The 18972-nt window shown below is 51.5% G+C and overlaps 1 protein-coding gene across 1 annotated transcript in view; it reads left to right on the forward strand.

Annotated features, from left to right (window-relative positions):
* PNPLA7 (patatin like phospholipase domain containing 7) overlaps window positions 1-18972 on the forward strand; it is a 182873-nt gene that overhangs the window by 33265 nt on the left and 130636 nt on the right. Inside the window, exons 14-17 of the mRNA XM_054393395.1 lie at window positions 1902-2002; window positions 3884-4030; window positions 12049-12126; window positions 14057-14262. Of these exons, the coding sequence (XP_054249370.1) occupies window positions 1902-2002; window positions 3884-4030; window positions 12049-12126; window positions 14057-14262 (532 nt within the window). The remainder of the gene's footprint in view (window positions 1-1901; window positions 2003-3883; window positions 4031-12048; window positions 12127-14056; window positions 14263-18972) is intronic.

The following is an 18972-nucleotide window of genomic DNA, read 5'->3' on the forward strand; positions in this document are numbered from 1 at the left end:
TGGCCACAAGGGCACATTGCTGTCCCATGGCTGGCAGCCTGCGCTGCCCTTCCTCCTGTCCCAGCTCTTTTTGTTTAGAAGTAATTTAAGGTCCTTAACATTGCAGTCTGTGTGAAATTAGTGTGAAATTAGTATGAAATGAGTTATGAAATTAGTAGCATCAACAGCTTGGTTTTCTTTGGGTCAGCCCTGTTGGCTTTCTTGTTTGGAAGCTGATCATTAAATGATGTTCTGACTCCAGTGGCAGGTTTGGATTTATTTCATGTAAAGATTTCTTAATGTGTTGGGCATCACAGAATGCCAGCAGGTGGATTTCCATGTGAGGAAAGGCTGAGAGAGCTGGGTTTGTTCAGCCTGGAGAGGAGAATGCTTAGGGGAGACCTTACTGCCATGGAGCAGGACACAAAGGGTGGCTGCCAGGAGGATGGAGACTCCCTCTTCACAAGGAGTCCCATGGAGATGGGGACAAGTGACTGCTGGGGAGATTCCCATTGGACTCCAGAAGAAAATGTTTCCCTATGGGAACAGTTGGAGATTGCAATCATCTCCCAAGGGAAGCAGTAGAGTCCTCTCCAAGACTCACCTTGCCAGGGTGCTGGACCAGCTCATTGCAACTCTTCTGTGGCCTGGAAAGGTTGCAGCAGATGATCCTTGAGGTCCCTTCCAAGCTGGCGTTCTGGGATTCTGTGATTCATGAGCATGGAAAATCCAGAGAAGTTGTAGAAAAGGTCTGAAATGATTTTAGGTTTTGGGGGGGCTGTTTTGTTTGGATGGAGTGAGACTTGCAGATGGCTCTGTTCTCCCTGTGAAAGCTGTTGCAGTGCAGTATAGACAATAAAACCTACTTTGGTTTGGTGGAGCTGAGGGAAATAATCTCCTGCTGGAGAGCAGTGAAGGGGGAAAGGCCCTGGGGGTCCTAGTGGATGGGAGGTTGACCATGAGCCAGCAATGTGCTCTGGTGGCCAAGAAGGCCAAGGGCATCCTAGGGTGGATTAAAAGGGGCTGTGGTTAGCAGGTCAGAGAGGTTCTCCTCCCCCTCTCCTCTGCCCTGCTGAGGCCACATCTGGAATATTGTGTCCAGTTCTGGGCCCCTCAGGTCAAGAAGGACCTCAGGGAACTGCTTGAGAGAGTCCAGCACAGAGCCACAGAGCTGCTGCAGGCAGTGGAACATCTTCCTGATGAGGAGAGCCTGAGGGAGCTGAGGGCTCTGGAGCTTGGAGAGAAGGAGCCTGAGAGGTGACCTCATTGCTGGTGATAAAGATGTGCAGGATGAGTGCCCAGAGGCTGGAGCCAGGCTCTGCTGGGTGATGCCCAATGCCAGCACAAGGGGCAGTGGTGGGAGCTGAGGCAGAGGAAGTTCCATGGAAAGAGGAGGAAAATGTTTTCCCTGTGAGGGTAACAGAACCCTGGAACAGGCTGCCCAGGGGGTTGTGGAGTCTCCCTCTGGAGATATTCCAAACCCTCCTGGATGTGTTCCTGTGTGACCTGCCCTGGGTGACCCTGCTCTGGCAGGGGGGTTGGACTGGATGATCTCTGGAGGTCCCTTCCAGCCCCTAATATTCTGTGACTCTGTGATTGTCTTTAAGCAATGAGGACAGTTTGGTGGATTTGCCTCTTCCTGAGGACCTTCAGCTCAAAATGACTCTGTTTTGTTTACCCTAAAGTAATAATTGTGCTGTGGTCAGGAGTGAATGTGGCAATTTTGGGGCACATTGAGAAGATGTAAAGTTCTCACCAGATCTTCCAGGTCAAAAGGAATGAGGATAAAACATAAGAATAGGAAGAGGCCACTACAAACAAAAAAGCCACCCAGGAAGCTGGGGGACTCTGGGTACTATCTGCTGCTTTTGAGAAAGTGTGATCATGGAGGTGCTTAAAAAAGACTTTTCTGTTGCTTGTAGGTAATTGTAGTGGTGCCAAGTCAGACATGGACATGGCCTATGAAAGGGCCAGAGTGCACTTTGGCTCAGAGGACACTGCCAGCAGTCCTGTGGTGGCCAAGGTAGGTCATGCCCTCTGCAGAGCCCCACCTGCTGCTTCCATTGCACTTCCTTACATCATTTATTCTTTGAGTGGTTTGAATGTTTCCTCCCTTACTTGAAAATGATGTCTTTGCATCTCTGAGTTGTGATATTTCATTGAGTCACAAAATGGTTTGGGTTGGAAACCTTAAAGATCATCAAGTTCCAACCCCCCTGCTGTGGACAGGGACACCTCCTACAAGACCAGGTTGCTCAAGGCCTCATCCAGCCTGGCCTTAAACCACTCCACAACCTCCCTGGGCAACCTGTTCCAGTGTCTCACCACCCTCATGGGGAAAGGTTTGCTCCTGACATTTAATGGAGCTTCTTGCAGTTTGAAGCCATCACCCTTGTCCTGTCATTACCTTTCCTTTGTAAAAAGTCCCTCCCCAGTTTTCTTGCAGCCCCCTTCAAATCCTGGAAGGCTTCTCTAAGGTCTCCCTGGAGCCTTCTCTTCTCCAGGCTGCACAACCCCAACTCTCTCAGCCTGGCCTCCCAGCAGAGGGCTTCCAGCCCTGCCAGCATTGCTGTGGCCTCCTCTGGCCCTGCTCCACCAGGTCCCTGTCTGTGCTGTGCTGAGCACTCCAGAGCTGCCCCAGCACTGCAGGGGAGGTCTCAGCAGAGCACAGCAGAGGGGCAGAATCCCCTCCCTGCCCCTGCTGCCCACACTGCTGGGGATCAGCCCAGGACAGGCTGGGGCTCTGAGCTGCAAGCTCATCCAGCCTGGCCTAGAACACCTCCAGGGAGGGGACAGCCACAGCCTCCCTGGGCAACCTGTGCCAGTGTCTCCCCACCCTCACTCGAAAGAATTTCTTCATCGTCTCCAGTCTCAATCTGCCCTCTTCCAGCTCAAAACCATTGCCCTTTGTTCTGTCCCCACAGGGCCTTGTCCAAAGTCCCTCCCCAGGTCTCCTGGAGCCCCTTCATATAACGGAAGGCTGTTCTAAGGTCTCCCCAGTGCTGCCTTTTCTCCAGTCAGACCATGCTGCATTTGTTAGAACCACTTTGCAGCAAGGAATTAAGAAATTGTTTCAGGCTGTGGACTTCCTGTGTGTTGTCAGCCATGATTGCTGAGCCTGTTCTTTTTGTGGTCTGCCTTTTATGAAGGCCTGGAAGTTAAGAGCACCAAAATGCTCTTGAAATATTCAACTGCAAGCCAAAATCACAGAACCCCAGAATGCCAGCTTGGAAGGGACCCCAAGGATCATCTGCTCCAACCTTCCTAGCTCACAGCAGAGCTGCCATGAGCTGGCTCAGCACCCTGGCAAGATGAGGCTTAAACTGTCCAGGGCAGGGGACTCCACTGCTTCCCTTGGGAGATGATTCCAGTCTCCAGCTGTTCCCATGGGGAAACATTTTCTCCTGGAGTCCAATGGGACTCTCCCCAGCAGTAACTTGTCCCCATCTCCCCTTGGCTTCTCCATGGGACTCCTTGTGAAGAGGGAGTCTCCATCCTCCTGGCAGCCACCCTTTCTGTCCTGCTCCATGGCAGTAAGGTCTCCCCTCAGCCTTCTCCTCTCCATGGCCATTTCGCCTTTCCCTCCATCCTCCCATGCTGTATTGATCAGTCTCTAGCTCTATCAGGCTGGCAGCTGCCCAGTTTCTGCAGAGCCTCTTGTTCTCCCCTTTCTCAAGCTGAGATGAGTAACTTTGTTTGACTTGGGTGTCAGCTTTGCAGAGAAATCCAAGGATAAAGAAGGTACCAAGCTGTTGCTTTTTTGGAAATTTTTCTTTTTTTTTTTTTTTTTTGCAGGCAACCAGTTGTGGTGGGCAGGGAGCACAGATGATCTGGCAAGATTTTGCTGGGTAGGTGCCAAGCCCAACACTTACACTGATACTTGTTGTGCTTCTCTTCTTTGCAGTCCATACTGAAGAAGACTGTGACAGTGACAGAAACTCCTTCAGCAGTTTTCCACTACAGTGCTGTGCAGGATTCCTGTAACAGCAAACATATTGATGCCATCTTTGAAGCAGCAAAGAAAGACCTTTCAACCTTGATGAAACTTGATGTAAGTTCATGGAATGGCTTAGGGTGGAAGGGACCTCAGAGATCATCTACTCCAACCCCCTTGCTGTGGGCAGGGACACCTCTCAACTGGACTTGGTTGCTTAAGGTCTCATCCAGCCTGGCCTTGAACACCTCTGGGAGGGAGGCATCCACAGCCTCCCTGGGCAGCCTGTGCCAGAGTCTCACCACCCTCAGACTGAAGAACTTCTCCCTCAGCTCCACTCTAACCCTGCTCTGCCTCAGCTTCAAACCATTCCCCCTTGGCCTGTCTCAGACACCCTCAGGAAAAGTCTCTCTGCAGCCTTCCTGCAGGATCCCTTCAGGTCCTGGCAGGCAGCTCTGAGGTCCCCCTGGAGCCTTCTCCTCTCCAGGCTGCACATCCCCAGCTCCCTCAGCCTGGCCTCACAGCAGAGCTGCTCCAGTCCTTGGAGCATCTTTGTGGCCTCCTCTGGACTCTCTCCAGCAGCTCTGTGTCCTTCTGCTGGGGACAGCAGAGCTGGAGGCAGGATTGGAGGTGGGCTGTGAGCAGAGCAGAGCCAAGGGGCAGAATCCCCTCTCCTGCCCTGCTGCCCACACTCCTCTGGCTGCAGCCCAGCACACAGCTGCCTGCTGGGCTGCAGGAGGGCACTGCTGGCTCCTGGGGAGCTGCTCAGCACCCAACACCCCTGAGGCTTTTTCTTCAGGGCTGTTCTCAACCCACTCTGCACACAGCCTGGAGTTGTGCCTGGGGTTGGCCCAACCCAGATGCAGGACCTTGTTCTTGCAAGAAGAAATGGCTTTGGGTTTGCTTTTTCCTCTCCTTCTGCAAGGCACTAAAGTGTAAGTTGTTTACCTGATGGACTGCAGACTAGCTGAGTGTTTTATTCTCTGCTTTGTTGCAGTTATTTTAGCAGGGCTGAAATCAATCTGAATTATTTTGCCTTTGGAAGAGGCTGTTCTGAGCTGCACTGCAGGCATCTTCTGTGCCTGGGCACAGCTTTATCCCTGGGAGAAGCAAAAGTGCAATTTCTGCTGCCTTGTCACTTCCTGTTCTCTCAGACTGTGTGATGGAAGCTCTGGAAAGGCCTTCAAGTGATTGCTGAATCCATTAATCCTGTTGCCAGAGCATCCATAAGCCTTGTCTGGAATTGATTCTCTCTTTGGGCAGAGGCTCTGAGTGTGTTTCACAGCTGAGGGAAATGCTGGAGCCCTGGCAGGCACCACTGAGCTCAGCCCCTGCTAAGCACCTTCCTGTTGTCAGAAGGAATGAAAATGTTTTGTTTTCATCATTCCTCTGATTCCAGCTGCATTTCATTACAGAGATGTGTCTGCTGATGCAGCTAAGCAGGCAGTTCAGAGAAATTATCCATCTGTCTAAGTCAGCCACAGAGCTCCTTGCTTGATTACAGCTCACACTGCAACAGCTTGAGGCTGCTGCTGCCAGAGGCCTGGGCACAGCTGCTGCAGCCTCCTCCTCTGCTTTTAGAGGTAAACAGCACATGCTGGAACCTCAAAGATTTTACTTATCACAATCCCAGCATGGTGCAGGCTGGAAGGAACCTCTGGAGATCATCCAGTCCAAGCCCCTGCTAAAGCAGGGCACCCACAGCAGCTTGCCCAGGAGCACAATGCCCAGGGGGGGTTGGAAGCTCTCCACAGAAGGAGACTCCACAACCTCTCTGGGCAGCCTGCTCCAGGCCTCCAGCACCCTCACAACAAACAACTTTCTCCTCCTGTTCAGATGCAACCTCCTGGGTTAGAATTTGTGCCTCTTGTCCTGTCCCTGGGCACCACTGAGCAGAGTCTGGCCCCAGCCTCTTGCCTCCACCCTTTAGCTGTTGCTGAGCATTGCTCAGATCCCTTCTGGGGCTGCTCTTCTCCAGGCTCAACAGCCCTAGACTTTTGGATTTTAACATTCCCTTCAAAATTATTCCTCTTGCAGCTTCAAAATCTTGGTCATGATCTTGCAGCTACCAGCAGTGAGGCTTGGAGAGATCTGCTCTGTGTTGTTGGTTGCTTAACAAAGGAGTGCAGCACTTCTGTCAGTCTGCAGGAGTCTGAACTCTCTTGTGTTCATTTTCATTTTTTTTTCAGGCATTTATAGATTCATAGAATGGTTTGGGTTGGAAGGAACATTCAGGACCATCCAGTTCCAAGCCCCCAGCCATGGGCAGGGACGCCTTCCACCAGCCCAGGTTGCTCAAGGCCTCATCCAGCCTGGCCTGGAACACCTCCAGGCAGGAGGCATCCACAACCTCTCTAGGCAGCCTATTCCATAGTCTTACCACCCCTGTACTGAAGAACTTCTTCCTCAGCTCTCCCTCAGCTTCAAACCATGTCTCCTTGTCCTGTCTCTGGACATCCTCATGAAAAGTCTCTCTGCAGCCTTCCTGGAGGATCCCTTCAGGTACTGGAAGGCAGCTCTAAGGTCCCTCCAGAATCATCTTCTCTCCAGGCTGACCACCCTCAGCTCCCTCAGCCTTCATTTTAGACCTATCTGATTGTGAGCAAAAATTCCAAGATCACTGAAGCTGCTGCTCACAGCACTATTTATTTATTTGTTTGTTTCTTTACTCTTTTAAACCTAGAGCAAATGTCTCAGTAATTAACAAGTAAACACGTTAGACTTGAGCTTAATTGGATCAGTAGCCTTAAAAGGCAGCATCCAATACACAATAAGAAGTTCATAGATTGACAGAATGGTTTGGGTTGGAAGGGACCTTCAGGATCATCCAGTCCCAACCCCCTGCCATGGGCAGGGACACCTCCCACCAGCCCAGGGTGCTCAAGGCCTCATCCAGCCTGGCCCTGAACACCTCCAGGGAGGGGACATCCACAGCCTCCCTGGGCAACCTGTGCCAGTGTCTCCCCAGCCTCAACAATTTCTTCCTCATATCCAGTTTAATGAAGTAGCTATAAATAATAACAGGAATTCAGGGGTTGGAAGGGACCTCAGGAGATCTTTGAGTCCAACCTCCTGCCAGAGCAGGACCAGAGAATCCAGCACAGGTCACACAGGAACACATCCAGATGGGTCTTGAAAGTCCCCAGAGAAGGAGACTCCACAACCCCTCTGGGCAGCCTGTTCCAGGGCTCTGTGACCCTCACAGTGAAGTTCCTCCTCATGTTGAGGTGGAAGCTCCTGTGCTGGAGTTTCCATCCATTGCCTCTTGTCCTATGTCCTTGTGTTTTCTAAATCAACCAGAAAGACAGATCAGGCTCCTACCTGTGCCATGTAACATCCCCTTCACAGTCTACATCTCCTCTCCTCAAGCTTCAATCCATTCTCTCTCATCCTCTGAACTAAGGTAGGCTCTTCAAAACTTGGATAGTGCAGCAACTTGCTTTTCACAAGCAAATAAGAATCTGACAGCATGAAGCCAAGAGCCAGAACCCTGATTCAGAGGTCAATATTCATTTGTTCTAGGCAAGACAGCAGAAGTTGATTCTTCTACAGTAGTGGCAGAAGAACCTTGTTGTGCTTAAAATCTTGTGTTCAGTGCTGCTGACATCAGTCAGAAAATGAACTCTGTGAGCCCTTCTCTTAAAGGTGTTACCTCAGGTCATTCCCTCCTCAAGCTGGCTGCAGGATCTGAAGTTGCCATTTTTCAGAGCAGCCAGGCAGTGTGACTGTGATCAGGATGTTTTGATGACAAATGGTGATGTTTTGGGGCTTTTTGGGGGGGGGGTTGATTGCTTGTTGGTTTTTGTTTCATGAGTCTGTGAGAAGTAGAGGGAGGAGGAGGTTGTTTACTAGGCAGTATTATTTCAATAGAACTTTAGGTGTCTGACCTGAGAATGAAAACCTTTCATGGGAGAGATCCAAGGAATTCCAAGTGATTGAAAACAAAAGAAATTCTTCAATCTCATACAACTTTGACATCTTTCCAGCTTTATCTGCAGCTGTGATGTGAGAGGTAAACATCATTGCAGGGCACAACTGTGTGAGTTGTAAGGGAATTTCCTTTGCTGAAGAATCATTTGGCTGTCCCAGTTAATTGCAGCTTTTGTTGCTCATAAATTGTTTCTGCTTTCAATTCTGTATCACAACCCCCTGCTAATTTATTATCTGTTGTAGTAACACAGATTGTTACTTGCTGTGTGGTGACAGCATCACAAAGTGGTGATTCTGAGGCTGGATCTCAGGGGATCATTGAGGTTGTGGAGTGACTTCTGTTTCTCAGGGCTGAAGGAATCTGCAGTTACTTAGCTCAAATCCTGTAACTGTGCAATGCCAAATTTCACAGAATCACAGAATGCCAGGGGTTGGAAGGGACCTGGAGATCATCCAGTCCAACCCCTGCCAGAGCAGGGTCACCCAGGGCAGGGCACACAGGAATGCATCCAGGTGGGGTTTGAAAGTTTCCAGAAAAGGAGACTCCACAACCTCTCTGGGCAGCCTGCTCCAGGCCTCCAGCACCTTCACAGTGAAGGTTCCCATGGCACCTCCTCTGCTTGAGCTTGCCCCCAGTGCCCCTTGTGCTGTCCTTGGACATCCCTGAGCAGAGCCTGGCTCCAGCCCTGCACATCTTCATCGCCAGCAATGAGGGCAGCCCTCAGGCTCCTCTGCTCCAAGCTCCAGAGCCCAAAGCTCCCTCAGCCTGTCATAGAACCATAGAATGGTCCAGGCTGGAAGGGATCTCCAAAGCTCATCCAGTCCAACCTCCCTGCAGTCAGCAGGGACATCCCTGACTGGATCAGGTTTCCCAGAGCCCTGTTGAGCCTCACCTTGAGTATCTCCAGGGATGGGGCCCCAACCACCTCCCTGGGCAACCTGTTGCAGAGTTCCAACACCCTCATAGTAAAGAATTTGTTCCTAACATCCAATCTGAATCTGCCCTTCTCTAGTTTGAAGCCATTGCCTCTTGTCCTGTCACTGCAGGCCTTTGTAACCAGTCTCTTTCCATCCTTCCTGTAGGGCCCCATTAGGTACTGGAAGGCTGCTATTAGGTTTCCCTGAAGCCTCCTGTCCTCAGAAGGGAGGGATTTGGGGTTGCTCGTCTTGCCCATTCAGGAGAGAAAATACTAGGCAGGGTGGATCTTGTCTGTGACCTTGTTTCCCAAGCCTCTTATTCATTAATCAGGGTAGCAACAGCACAGAAAAGCAGGATTTCAAGGACTGCTTGGAGGTCATCCACTCTCTTTTCATGCCCAAGGCAGAATCAGATAGTGCTAAGTCACTTCTGGCAGGTGTTTGCCTCAGCTGTTCTTAAAGATCACTGATGAGGAGGACTTTGCAGCTCTGTGTGCAATCTATTCTCATACTTAAGTAGTCTTAGACAGGAAGAAAAAGCTTTGCTACAATTTCTGTTTGAGCTAAGGAAAGCAGAAAAAGCTGTGGCTATGCAGAGCTCACTGGGGAGCTTGTAAACATAGAATCATAGCATGGGTGGGGTTGGAAGGGACCTCCAAAGGTCATCTGATCTAACCCCTTCTGCACTCAGCAGGGACATCCTTCACTAGATCAGGTTGTCCACAGCCTTGTTGAGCCTCACCTTGAATATCTCCAGGGATGGAGCCTCAACCACCTCCCTGGGCAACCTGTTGCAATGTTCCACCACCACTTGTTGCTAACATCCAATCTGAATCTGCTCTTCTGTCATTTCAAACCATTGCCTCTTGTCCTGTGCAGCAATGAACTGAACCAGTCTGGAGTTCTCAGGGGATTTATTTAACATCTTTGTGCAGCTAAGAAGGGGACTGGGGCTGAATGGTTTGTGTGTGTTTAGTTGTGCTGTTGCTGGAGTCCACAGCCTCCCTGGGCAACCTGTTCCAGTGTCTCCCCACCCTCACTCAAAAGAACTTCCTCACCTCCAGTCTCAGTCTCCCCTGTGCCAACTCAAAGCCATTGTCTCTTGTCCTGGCACTCCCAGCCCTTGTCAAAAGTCTCTCCCCCGCTGGCTTTGGCTGCTCTGCCTGAACAGGATATTGACCCTGTGTGTGGAGAGAGAGGTAGTGAAGTCATGTGGAGTGTCTGAACTGCTGGACAGAAAATTTGGTTTGCGTTGGAAGGGATCTTAAAGCTCATCCAGTTCCAAACCCCTGCCATGGGCAGGGACACCTCCCACCAGCCCAGGGTGCTCAAGGCCTCATCCAGCCTGGCCTGGAACACCTCCAGGGAGGGGACAGCCACAACCTCCCTGGGCAACCTGTGCCAGTATCTCCCAACCCTCACTCTCAAGAATTCCTTCTTCATCTCCACTCTCAATCTCCCCTCTCCCAGCTCAAAGCCATTGTCCCTCATCCTGGCACTCCCAGCCCTTGTCAGAAGTCCCTTCCCAGCTCTCCTGGAGCCCCTTCAGGTACTGGCAGGCTGCTCTAAGGTCTCTCTGGAGCCTTCGCTTCTCCAGGCTGAACAACCCCAGCTCCCTCAGCCTGTCCTTGTGGTGATGCCTTACTGTGAGAGGTTTCCTTTGTTGAGGCTTTGTCTGTGAGCCTGGGTGATGCTGTGCAGCCAAGAGCTGGATAAATAGAGAGGAAATATCCCAGAAATTAGTGGAGTTGATATTGCTGAAGTGAAATATTTTGACAGGTACTTGTCAGGTTCTCTGCACTGGATGTGTTCCCATCGAGCAGCCTGGTGTCATTAAAACTCTTTTTTGATGGAGGTCTGTGGTTTTTTCATCAGCTGTAGGTGTACAGAATAGTTCAGATTATTTCACTTGTTCTGATTTGTTTTTTCAACCAAAAAAGGAAAAGGGGAAAATCCTGACACAACACTGTGTGGTACCATGCTTACATCTCTCTTACATTGTTTTCCTGCTTTTAGAAGGTTAATCATTATGGGCAGAACCTGCTCTGCTGCTTCTGATGGATTGGTTCTTATTCTGCATGTGGCTTCCTCTGCTTTTAGTGGTTCCAGCTCTGTGCAAAGCATTGGACACTGCCCAGCCTTGCTCTGCAGAGATTGAGCTGCAAGGCACCAGGACTGCTCTGTCCCTCTTTAGCATAACACAAGAATCAGACAATTGAATCACAGAATGGTTAGGGCTGGAAGGGAGCTTCAAGATCATCCAGTTCCAACCCCCTGCCATGGCCACAGACACCTCCCACCAGCCCAGGTTGCTCAAGGCCTCATCCAGCCTGGCCTTGAACACCTCTGGGAAGGGGACATCCACAGCCTTCCTGTGGCAACCTGTTCCAGTGTCTCCCCACCCTCACTGCAAAGAATTTCTTCCTCATCTCCAGTCTCAATCTGCCCACTTCCAGCTCAAAGCCATTGTCCCTTGTCCTGGCACTCCCAGCCCTTGTCAAAAGTCCCTCCCCAGCTCTCTTGTAGCCAGTACTGGAAGGCTGCTCTGAAGTCTCCCTGGAGCCTTCTCTGGGATTTTGCCCCAACCCTTTCAGATGCTGATGTTAGAGCTTTGGAAGATTTGCTAGCTAGGGGGAAAGTGCTGCCAAAGCAAAGGTGGCCTGGAGCATTCAGGTTTGATGCTGAGTGGATGTGGGACATCAAATGATGTGGGCAGGTCATAGACATGGAATGAAAGTTCACAGACTCACAGAATGCCAGGTTGGAAAGGACTCCAAGGATCATCAGCCCCAACCTTTTTAGGGCACAGCAGAGTTGGAATGAGCTGGCCCAGAACCTTGTTGAGCTGAGTCTTCAAACTGTCCAGTGTAAAGGGCTCCACTGCTTCTCTTGGGAGATGATTCCAATCTCTGACTGGTCTCAAGGGGAAACTTTTCCTTGGGCCAGGTCCTCCACCTTGTAGGCAGTCTCCTGTAGTTTCACCTTGCATCCTGCTTTTCATGCCAGCTGCTGTCTGTTGTCATTAGAGACCCTTTCAGAAGTCTGCAGGCCAAGCTGACAGAAAATCCTTAAGTATGATCAATTGAAGCAAATCCAGCTGCAGTTTTCTTCTGGAAGAAAGATCTGCTGGGTAGAGAAAGCTAAAAATCATCCCCCAAATTTGAAAGAGATTCAAGTACTTGTAAGGTCATCTACAGTAATTATTTCCATTTGCATACCTTGGATGCTTCCTCAGCTTCCTGGCTCTTACAGGTTAAATGAATCCTCTCTACCCCTCTCTCTTCCAGGATCCTTCATTGTTGAATGGCAAAGTGACACTGCACCAGGTTACTGCTGGGACTGTGCTATCCAGGCAAGGAGATCAGGTGAGTGAGCATCATCTGAGAGCACACAGAGCTGGCTCAGGCTTTGTCCCACCCCACACAAGGTACTTATACACACTGATGATAAATTAAAAATTTCCCTCCCAGTCCTCTGTTCCTGAGGTGAAACAATCCCAGCTCTTAGACTTTCTGTGCCCATGGAATCACAGAATGCTTTGGGTTGGAAATGACCTGAGAAAATATCTAGCCCAACACCCCTGCAGTGAGCAGGGACATCTGCAACCAGAGCAGGTTGCTCAGAGCTCCAAATGGTTCCAGGGATGGGACATCTCCCACCTCTCTGGGCAACCCAAGCCAGGCTCTCACCACCCTCAGTGTCAAACGTTTCTCTCTTCTCTCCAGCATCAATCTCCCTCCTTTAGTTTCAAACCATCACCCCTTGGCCTGCCACAACAGGCCCTGAGAAAAAGTCTGTCCCCAGCTTTCTGACTGGCCCCTTTAATTGCTGCAAGGCCACCAGAAGGTCTCCCTGGAGCCTTCTCTTCTCCAGGCTGCACAACCCCAACTCTCTCAGCCTGGCCTCCCAGCAGAGAGCTTCCAGCCCTGCCAGCATTGCTGTGGCCTCCTCTGGCCCTGCTCCACCAGGTCCCTGTCTGTGCTGTGCTGAGCACTCCAGAGCTGCCCCAGCACTGCAGGGGGGGTCTGAGCAGAGCACAGCAGAGGGGCAGAATCCCCTCCCTGCCCCTGCTGCCCACACTGCTGGGACTCAGCCCAGGACAGGCTGGGGCTGGGCTGGCAGCACTCAGTGCCAGCTCATGCTGGGCATCTCCTGACCCAGCACCCCCAAGTCTTTCTCCTCAGCACTGCCCTCTATCCATCCTCCATGCAGTCTGGATTTGTGTTTGGGATTGCCCTAACCCAGGTGCAGGACCTTGCACTTGGTTCTGTTCAGCTTCATGAGGCTGGCACTGGCTGATTTGCTGAGCTTGTCCATGTCCCTGTGGAATGTGCCCTCCCTCTGGCACATCAGTTGCACCACTCAGCAGCTGCAGTAGCAGTGGAGCCAGAGGGGACTTCTGGTACCTGTGTTCAGCTCTTCTGTACCTTCAGGAGAAGGTCTGGAGTTCCATACCTTAATCCTTGCTGGGAAGGTCTGCAGCCTGGCTCAGCCTTTCCTCCCAGCCTGCACTGCAGGGTCTTGGTGCTGGCACTCTCTTGCAGTACTTTTTCCCCCAGCCAGAAGCAATCCAGTTTGTTTGTCTCTGGCAAGGAGTGGTTGGGATCTAATGAAGCTCATTTGTAACAGTGCTGTGTAAACAGCCCAGCTTCTGCCAAGCTGCTGAAGGGCAGCTCCACTGACACTGCTGCCACATTCTGCTCTGCTGAGCTGCCATGGAATGCTTTGGATTGGAAGGGACCTCCAAAGCTTATCCAGTCCAACCCCCCCTGCAGACAGCAAGGACATCCTCCACTAGATCAGGTTGCTCAAAGCCTTGTTGAGCCTGACCTTGAATATCTCCAGGGATGGGGCCTCAACCACCTCCCTGGGCACCCTGTTGCAGTGTTTCACCACCCTGATGGTGCAGAACTTGTTGCTAACATCCAATCTAAATCTGCTCTTCTCTAAGTCCAAACCACTGGCCCTTATCCTATCACTGCAGGCCCTGTCCCTCACCCCCTGCTGCTGTTACCCACTCAGCTCCATCTCCAGTTCCTCTTGCAGATGCTGCCTTTGTTTTCCACAGCCCCCCAAAGAGGAGCAGATCTGTCAGTGTGCTGGCTGCTTAGTTTGAAATATTCATAACCTGCTTTTAATAATTCACTCTTGTGTTTTATTTTCCCACCTAATTGTTCCAAAGCTGCAGGGAGCTTTCTGGACAGCAGCTGGTTGGGGCATGGCAGTCCTGGCACTGTGCTAATTGCTTTGAAAGCCTTGGGAGGTTTCACTGAGCTCTTCTTCCCTCTTCTGCAGGATGTTAATGTTTGCTTTGTGGTCTCGGGGATGCTTCATGTGTACCAAAGGAAGATAGACTCAGAGGAGGACACCTGCCTGTTCATTACCCACCCAGGGGAACTTGTAGGCCAGCTGGCTGTGCTGACTGGGGAGCCACTGATCTTCACCATCAAGGCCAATCGAGACTGCAGCTTCCTCTCCATTTCCAAGTCCCATTTCTATGAGTGAGTTCTGCCCCACAAGGATGCTTTTCGTTTGGGGGGTGTGTTAACTTTTCATGGCCCTGGGGGTGATGCCCTTTCATGGGGTGGTGGATGGATGAGTGGTGTAGGACTGCTACAGCACATCCTGAGCAAACCCTGCAGCTTATGGGAGGGTTTAAAGCACCCAGAGGAGCTCTGAGCTGTCTATCAGATGACTTTATCTGCAGCCAGAGGTGATGCAGGGAGGATGGTGATACGTCATGGCCAGCAGGATGAGGGAGCGGATTCTGCCCCTCTGCTCTGCTCTCATGAGACCCCACCTGCAGCACTGCTTCCAGTTGTGGTGTCCTCAGCACAAGAAGGACCTGGAGCTGTTGGAGCAGGCCTTGAAGATGATCAGAGGGCTGGAGGACCTCCCCTGTGGGGACAGGCTGAGAGAGCTGGGGCTGTTCAGCCTGGACAAGAGAAGGCTCCAGAGAGACCTTAGAGCAGTCTTCCAGGACCTGAAGGGGCTCCAGGAGAGCTGGGGAGGGACTTCTGACAAGGGCTGGGAGTGCCAGGATGAGGGACAATGGTTTTGAGCTGGGAGAGGGGAGATTGAGACTGGAGATTAGGAAGAAATTCTTTGCAGTGAGGCTGGGGAGACACTGGAACAGGTTGCCCAAGAAGGCTGTGGCTGTCCCCTCCCTGGAGGGGTTCAAGTCCAGGCTGGATGAGGCCTTGAGCAGCCTGGGCTGGTGGGAGGTGTGTGTGGCCATGCTAGGGAGGGTTGGGACTGGGTGATCTTGAAGGTCCCTACCAACCTAAACCATTCTGTGATTCTTTGATATCTTTCCAACACAGAAAGCTCCATCTAAACATGACAAAGGCCTCCATTATTCTCCAAAACTCCTTTCTTCCACTCTTATCAAATCCTTTACTCTTCTCCTTTGTGCTCTCCTGGAACATTGTGTGGTTTTTCTCCTCAGTAACGAATGAGGAGGTGAAGCAGACAGAATGTGGTCAATAACTGCCATTAGGCAAAGAGCGGAGGGATGGAAGTAGCCCAGGGTTTGGAATTGCATGTTGGATGTTGGACAGGAGATTAAATTCCCTGCAGGCTCGGGGCAGGAGGCCTTTCTGTGGCACTGACATGGCTAAATAGCTCTTGTAAGTGGGGGGCTTAAGTACAGGGGTGGCAGGAGCTAATTCTCTGTTCCAGACCTTAAATGCTGTGGTGTTTTGCTAGGGCTGTACAAAGTGTGCAGTGCCTACGCTGCAACTGGTGGTGTCTCCTGCCCAACACTGTAATCAAGTTGTCACCAGACTCTCTTGAGGGACTCTGTTCACATTCTGCAGTACTGAAGACTCTCTCACATTTGCTGCTTCACTACATTTCACAGTTTGGAGTCTTAATCACATGCACTTGCCAGGGAAGCAGGAATGCTTTGCTTTTTGTTTGGTTTTGCTAGCCAAGCTGGAGATCAGGTTGCATCCACAACTGTGGCAGCCCCAGGCTTGCACAGACCCTCACTGCTGGCTGTGCTTGGTGAGCTAATAAGGAATGCTCAGGATCCCCTCAGAAGCAGGTTCTGTAGCACAGAGCCTTGGGGTTTAATCTGGGGCCCATGCACAAATCCAGGCTGGGCAGGGAATAGACAGAGAGCAAAGCTGAGGAGAAAGGCTTGAGGGGTGCTGGGTGAGGAGAAGCTGAAATGAGCCAGCACTGAGTGCTGCCAGCCCAGCCCCAGCCTGTCCTGGGCTGAGCAGGAGCAGGGAGGGAATTCTGCCCTCTGCTGTGCTCTGCTCAGATCCCTCCTGCAGTGCTGGGGCAGTTCTGGAGTGCTCAGCACAGCACAGACAGGGACTTGGTGGAGCAGGGCCAGAGGAGGCCACAGCAATGCTGGCAGGGCTGGAAGCCCTCTGCTGGGAGGCCAGGCTGAGAGAGTTGGGGTTGTGCAGCCTGGAGAAGAGAAGGCTCCAGGGAGACCTTAGAGCAGCCTGCCAGGATTTGAAAAGGACCTACAGAAGATCTGGAGAGGGACTTTTTGCAAAGGCTTGGAGAGACAGGAGGAGGGGCAATGACTTCAACCTGGAAGAAGCTGGGTTTAGATTAGACACTAGAAAGAAATCCTTTAGCGTGAGGGTGGTGAGGCCCTGGCACAGGTTGCCCAGAGATGTTTTGGAGGCTCTAAGCCTGGAGGTGTTCAAGGCCAGGTTGGATGAGGCCTTGAGCAACCTGGGCTAGTGGAAGGTGTCCCTGCCCCTGGCAGAGGATTGGAACTGGAGGAGCTTTGATGTTCCTTCCAACCCAAACCATTTTGTGGTTCTATGACTTTTCCCAGGCATGTGCCAAGCAGAAGAGAAAAGACAAAGTGCCCAAGTGAGAGGGACAAAACCTGGCTGCAACCTGGCTGCTAATGGGGACAGACAATCTGCTTTGGGTGGGCTTTCACCTTCTCTGCTCATGCTCTTGTAGAAGCTCTATGGCACTGAGTGAAATAACAGAGCTCCAGATGGAAGGCAGAGCAGCCTGTTGGTAGTGTGCATTTTGAATGCATTGAGTATGAAGGTACAGATCTTGAGGGAGGGAAAAGGAGTAAATGGCTTTTATTGATCACAGCAGAGACAGCCTGTGTGGGAGGACACTTTGGGGGCTAAATAAGCAAGTAGAGTAAAAACAATGAACTGAACCAGTCTGGAGTTCTCAGGGGATTTATTTAGCTTCTTTCTGCTGCTAAGAAGGAGCCTGGGGCTGGGTGTTTGTGTGTGTTGAGGGACTGGGGCTGTCTGTTTAGTTGTGCTGCTGCTGGGGTCCACAACCTCCCTGGACAACCTGTGCCAGTGTCTCCCCATTCTCACTCTAAAGAATTTCTTCCTCATCTCCACTCTCAATTTCCCCTCTCCCAGCTCAAAGCCATTGTCCCTTGTCCTGGCACTCCCAGCCCTTGTCCAAAGTCCCTCCCCAGCTCTCCTGGAGCCCTTTCAGGTACTGGAAAGCTGCTCTGAGGTCTCCCTGGAGCCTTCTCTTCTCCAGCCTGTCCCCTGGAGGAGGAGGGTCTCCAGCCCTCTGATATCTTCATGGTCTCTTCTGTGCCCTAACAGTTCTATATCCTTCTTTTTTTGGGGATACCAGAGCTGGCCCCAGCACTGCAGATGGGGTGTGAGCAGAGCAGAGCAGAGGGCAGAATCCCCTCCCTGTGCTGCTGCTCTCCCTGCTCTGGATGCAGCTCAGCACACAGCTGCCTGCTGGGCTGCCAGGGACCATTGCTGGCTCCTGGGGAGTTTTGTCACCACCTGACACCCCCAAATCCTTCTTCTCCAGACTGCTCTCAATCTATTCCTGACCCAGCCTAGATTTGTGTTTGGGATTGCCCAGACACAGGTGCAGGACTTTGCACTTGGCCTTATTGAACTACCTGAGGTTAGCCTTGAAATTCAAGAAGAATTCTCCTTTTCTTTTCTTTGTGTCCACATGTGACAGCTGCTTCATCTCTCTCTGTGTGCTCCTCACATCCCAGGTCTGCATACACTCACCTGCTTCTTTCTGAGCTGTGCTGCCTCTTGTGCACAGAGGGGATGAGACTTCCTCAGAGGTACACCAGCTGGAGATGTGTGTGGTCAGCTGGCTCCTGGGGAGCAGAGTTGGAGTGCTTGCTCAGGGAGTGACAGGATGATCTTTGCTCTAAAAAGAGTGAGAAACCAGGCACTGATGAGCAGTTGTCATGAGGCTGGCTCAGAGAGCCATTTCCTTCAGGCCCACAGTCAGTTTGCTGTTAGCTCTGGCAGAACATTCTCAGTTTGAGAGCAGTCTGGAATTAGGTGGTGGCTCTGTTACTACAGACTTGTGAGCATCACTCAACAGATTCAGTGTGAAGATGAGAAGCTTTCCTAGAAGCTGTTTCAGTACTTTGTGGTCTTTTCAACAAGGAAAAGGAGCATTTGAAACACAGAGCAGGTGTTTCAAGCAGCAGACTTCAGCTGGAATAAGGTTCTGGCCTGATGTAAACCTAGAGGAAGCTGTGAGCACGTGTGAGAGGCTGTGAGGTGCAGCAGGGCAGGAAGGGATCATCTCCTGGACAGCAGGAACATTGCCCTGAGCCATAAGAGACATGGGTGAGGGGCAGCTTGGGATGGTGACTCCTGAGCTAGAGCTAGCATAGAACCATGGAATTGTTTTGGTTGGAAGAGGCCTTTAGGACTGAGTCTGCTGTCACCCAACACTGCCTGGTCACTACACCAAACCCCTCAGCAGGTTTGAAACCCCTCCAGGGAGGGAGACTCCACCACTGCCCTGGGCAGCCTGTTCCAGCCCTTGACAACCCTTTTGGGGAAGAAATTGTTCCTAATATCCAACCTAAACCTCCCCTGGCACAGTCTGAGGCCATTTCCTCTTGTTCTGTCATCTGATAGTAGGGAGAAGAGCCCAACCCCCACATCACTGCAACCTCCTCTCAGGGAGCTGTAGAGAGCAATGAGCTCTCCCCTCAGCCTCTTCTTCTCCAGACTGAACATCCCCAGCTCCCTCAGCTGCTCCTCCCCAGCCCTGTTCTCCAGACCCTTCCCCAGCTTGGTTTCCCTTCTCTGGACCTGATCTAGCACCTCAATGTCCTTCTTGGAGTGAGGGCCCCAAAACTGAACCAAATATGAGATGTGGCTTCACCAGTGCTGAGTACTGGGGGACAATCACTTCCCTGGTCCTGCATGGCTTCCACCCATCCTGCTGCCCACTCTTAGAAGGTCCTTGGGCCA

Source organism: Indicator indicator, chromosome 28, assembly GCF_027791375.1.
Source record: "Indicator indicator isolate 239-I01 chromosome 28, UM_Iind_1.1, whole genome shotgun sequence".
NCBI lineage: Eukaryota > Metazoa > Chordata > Aves > Piciformes > Indicatoridae > Indicator > Indicator indicator.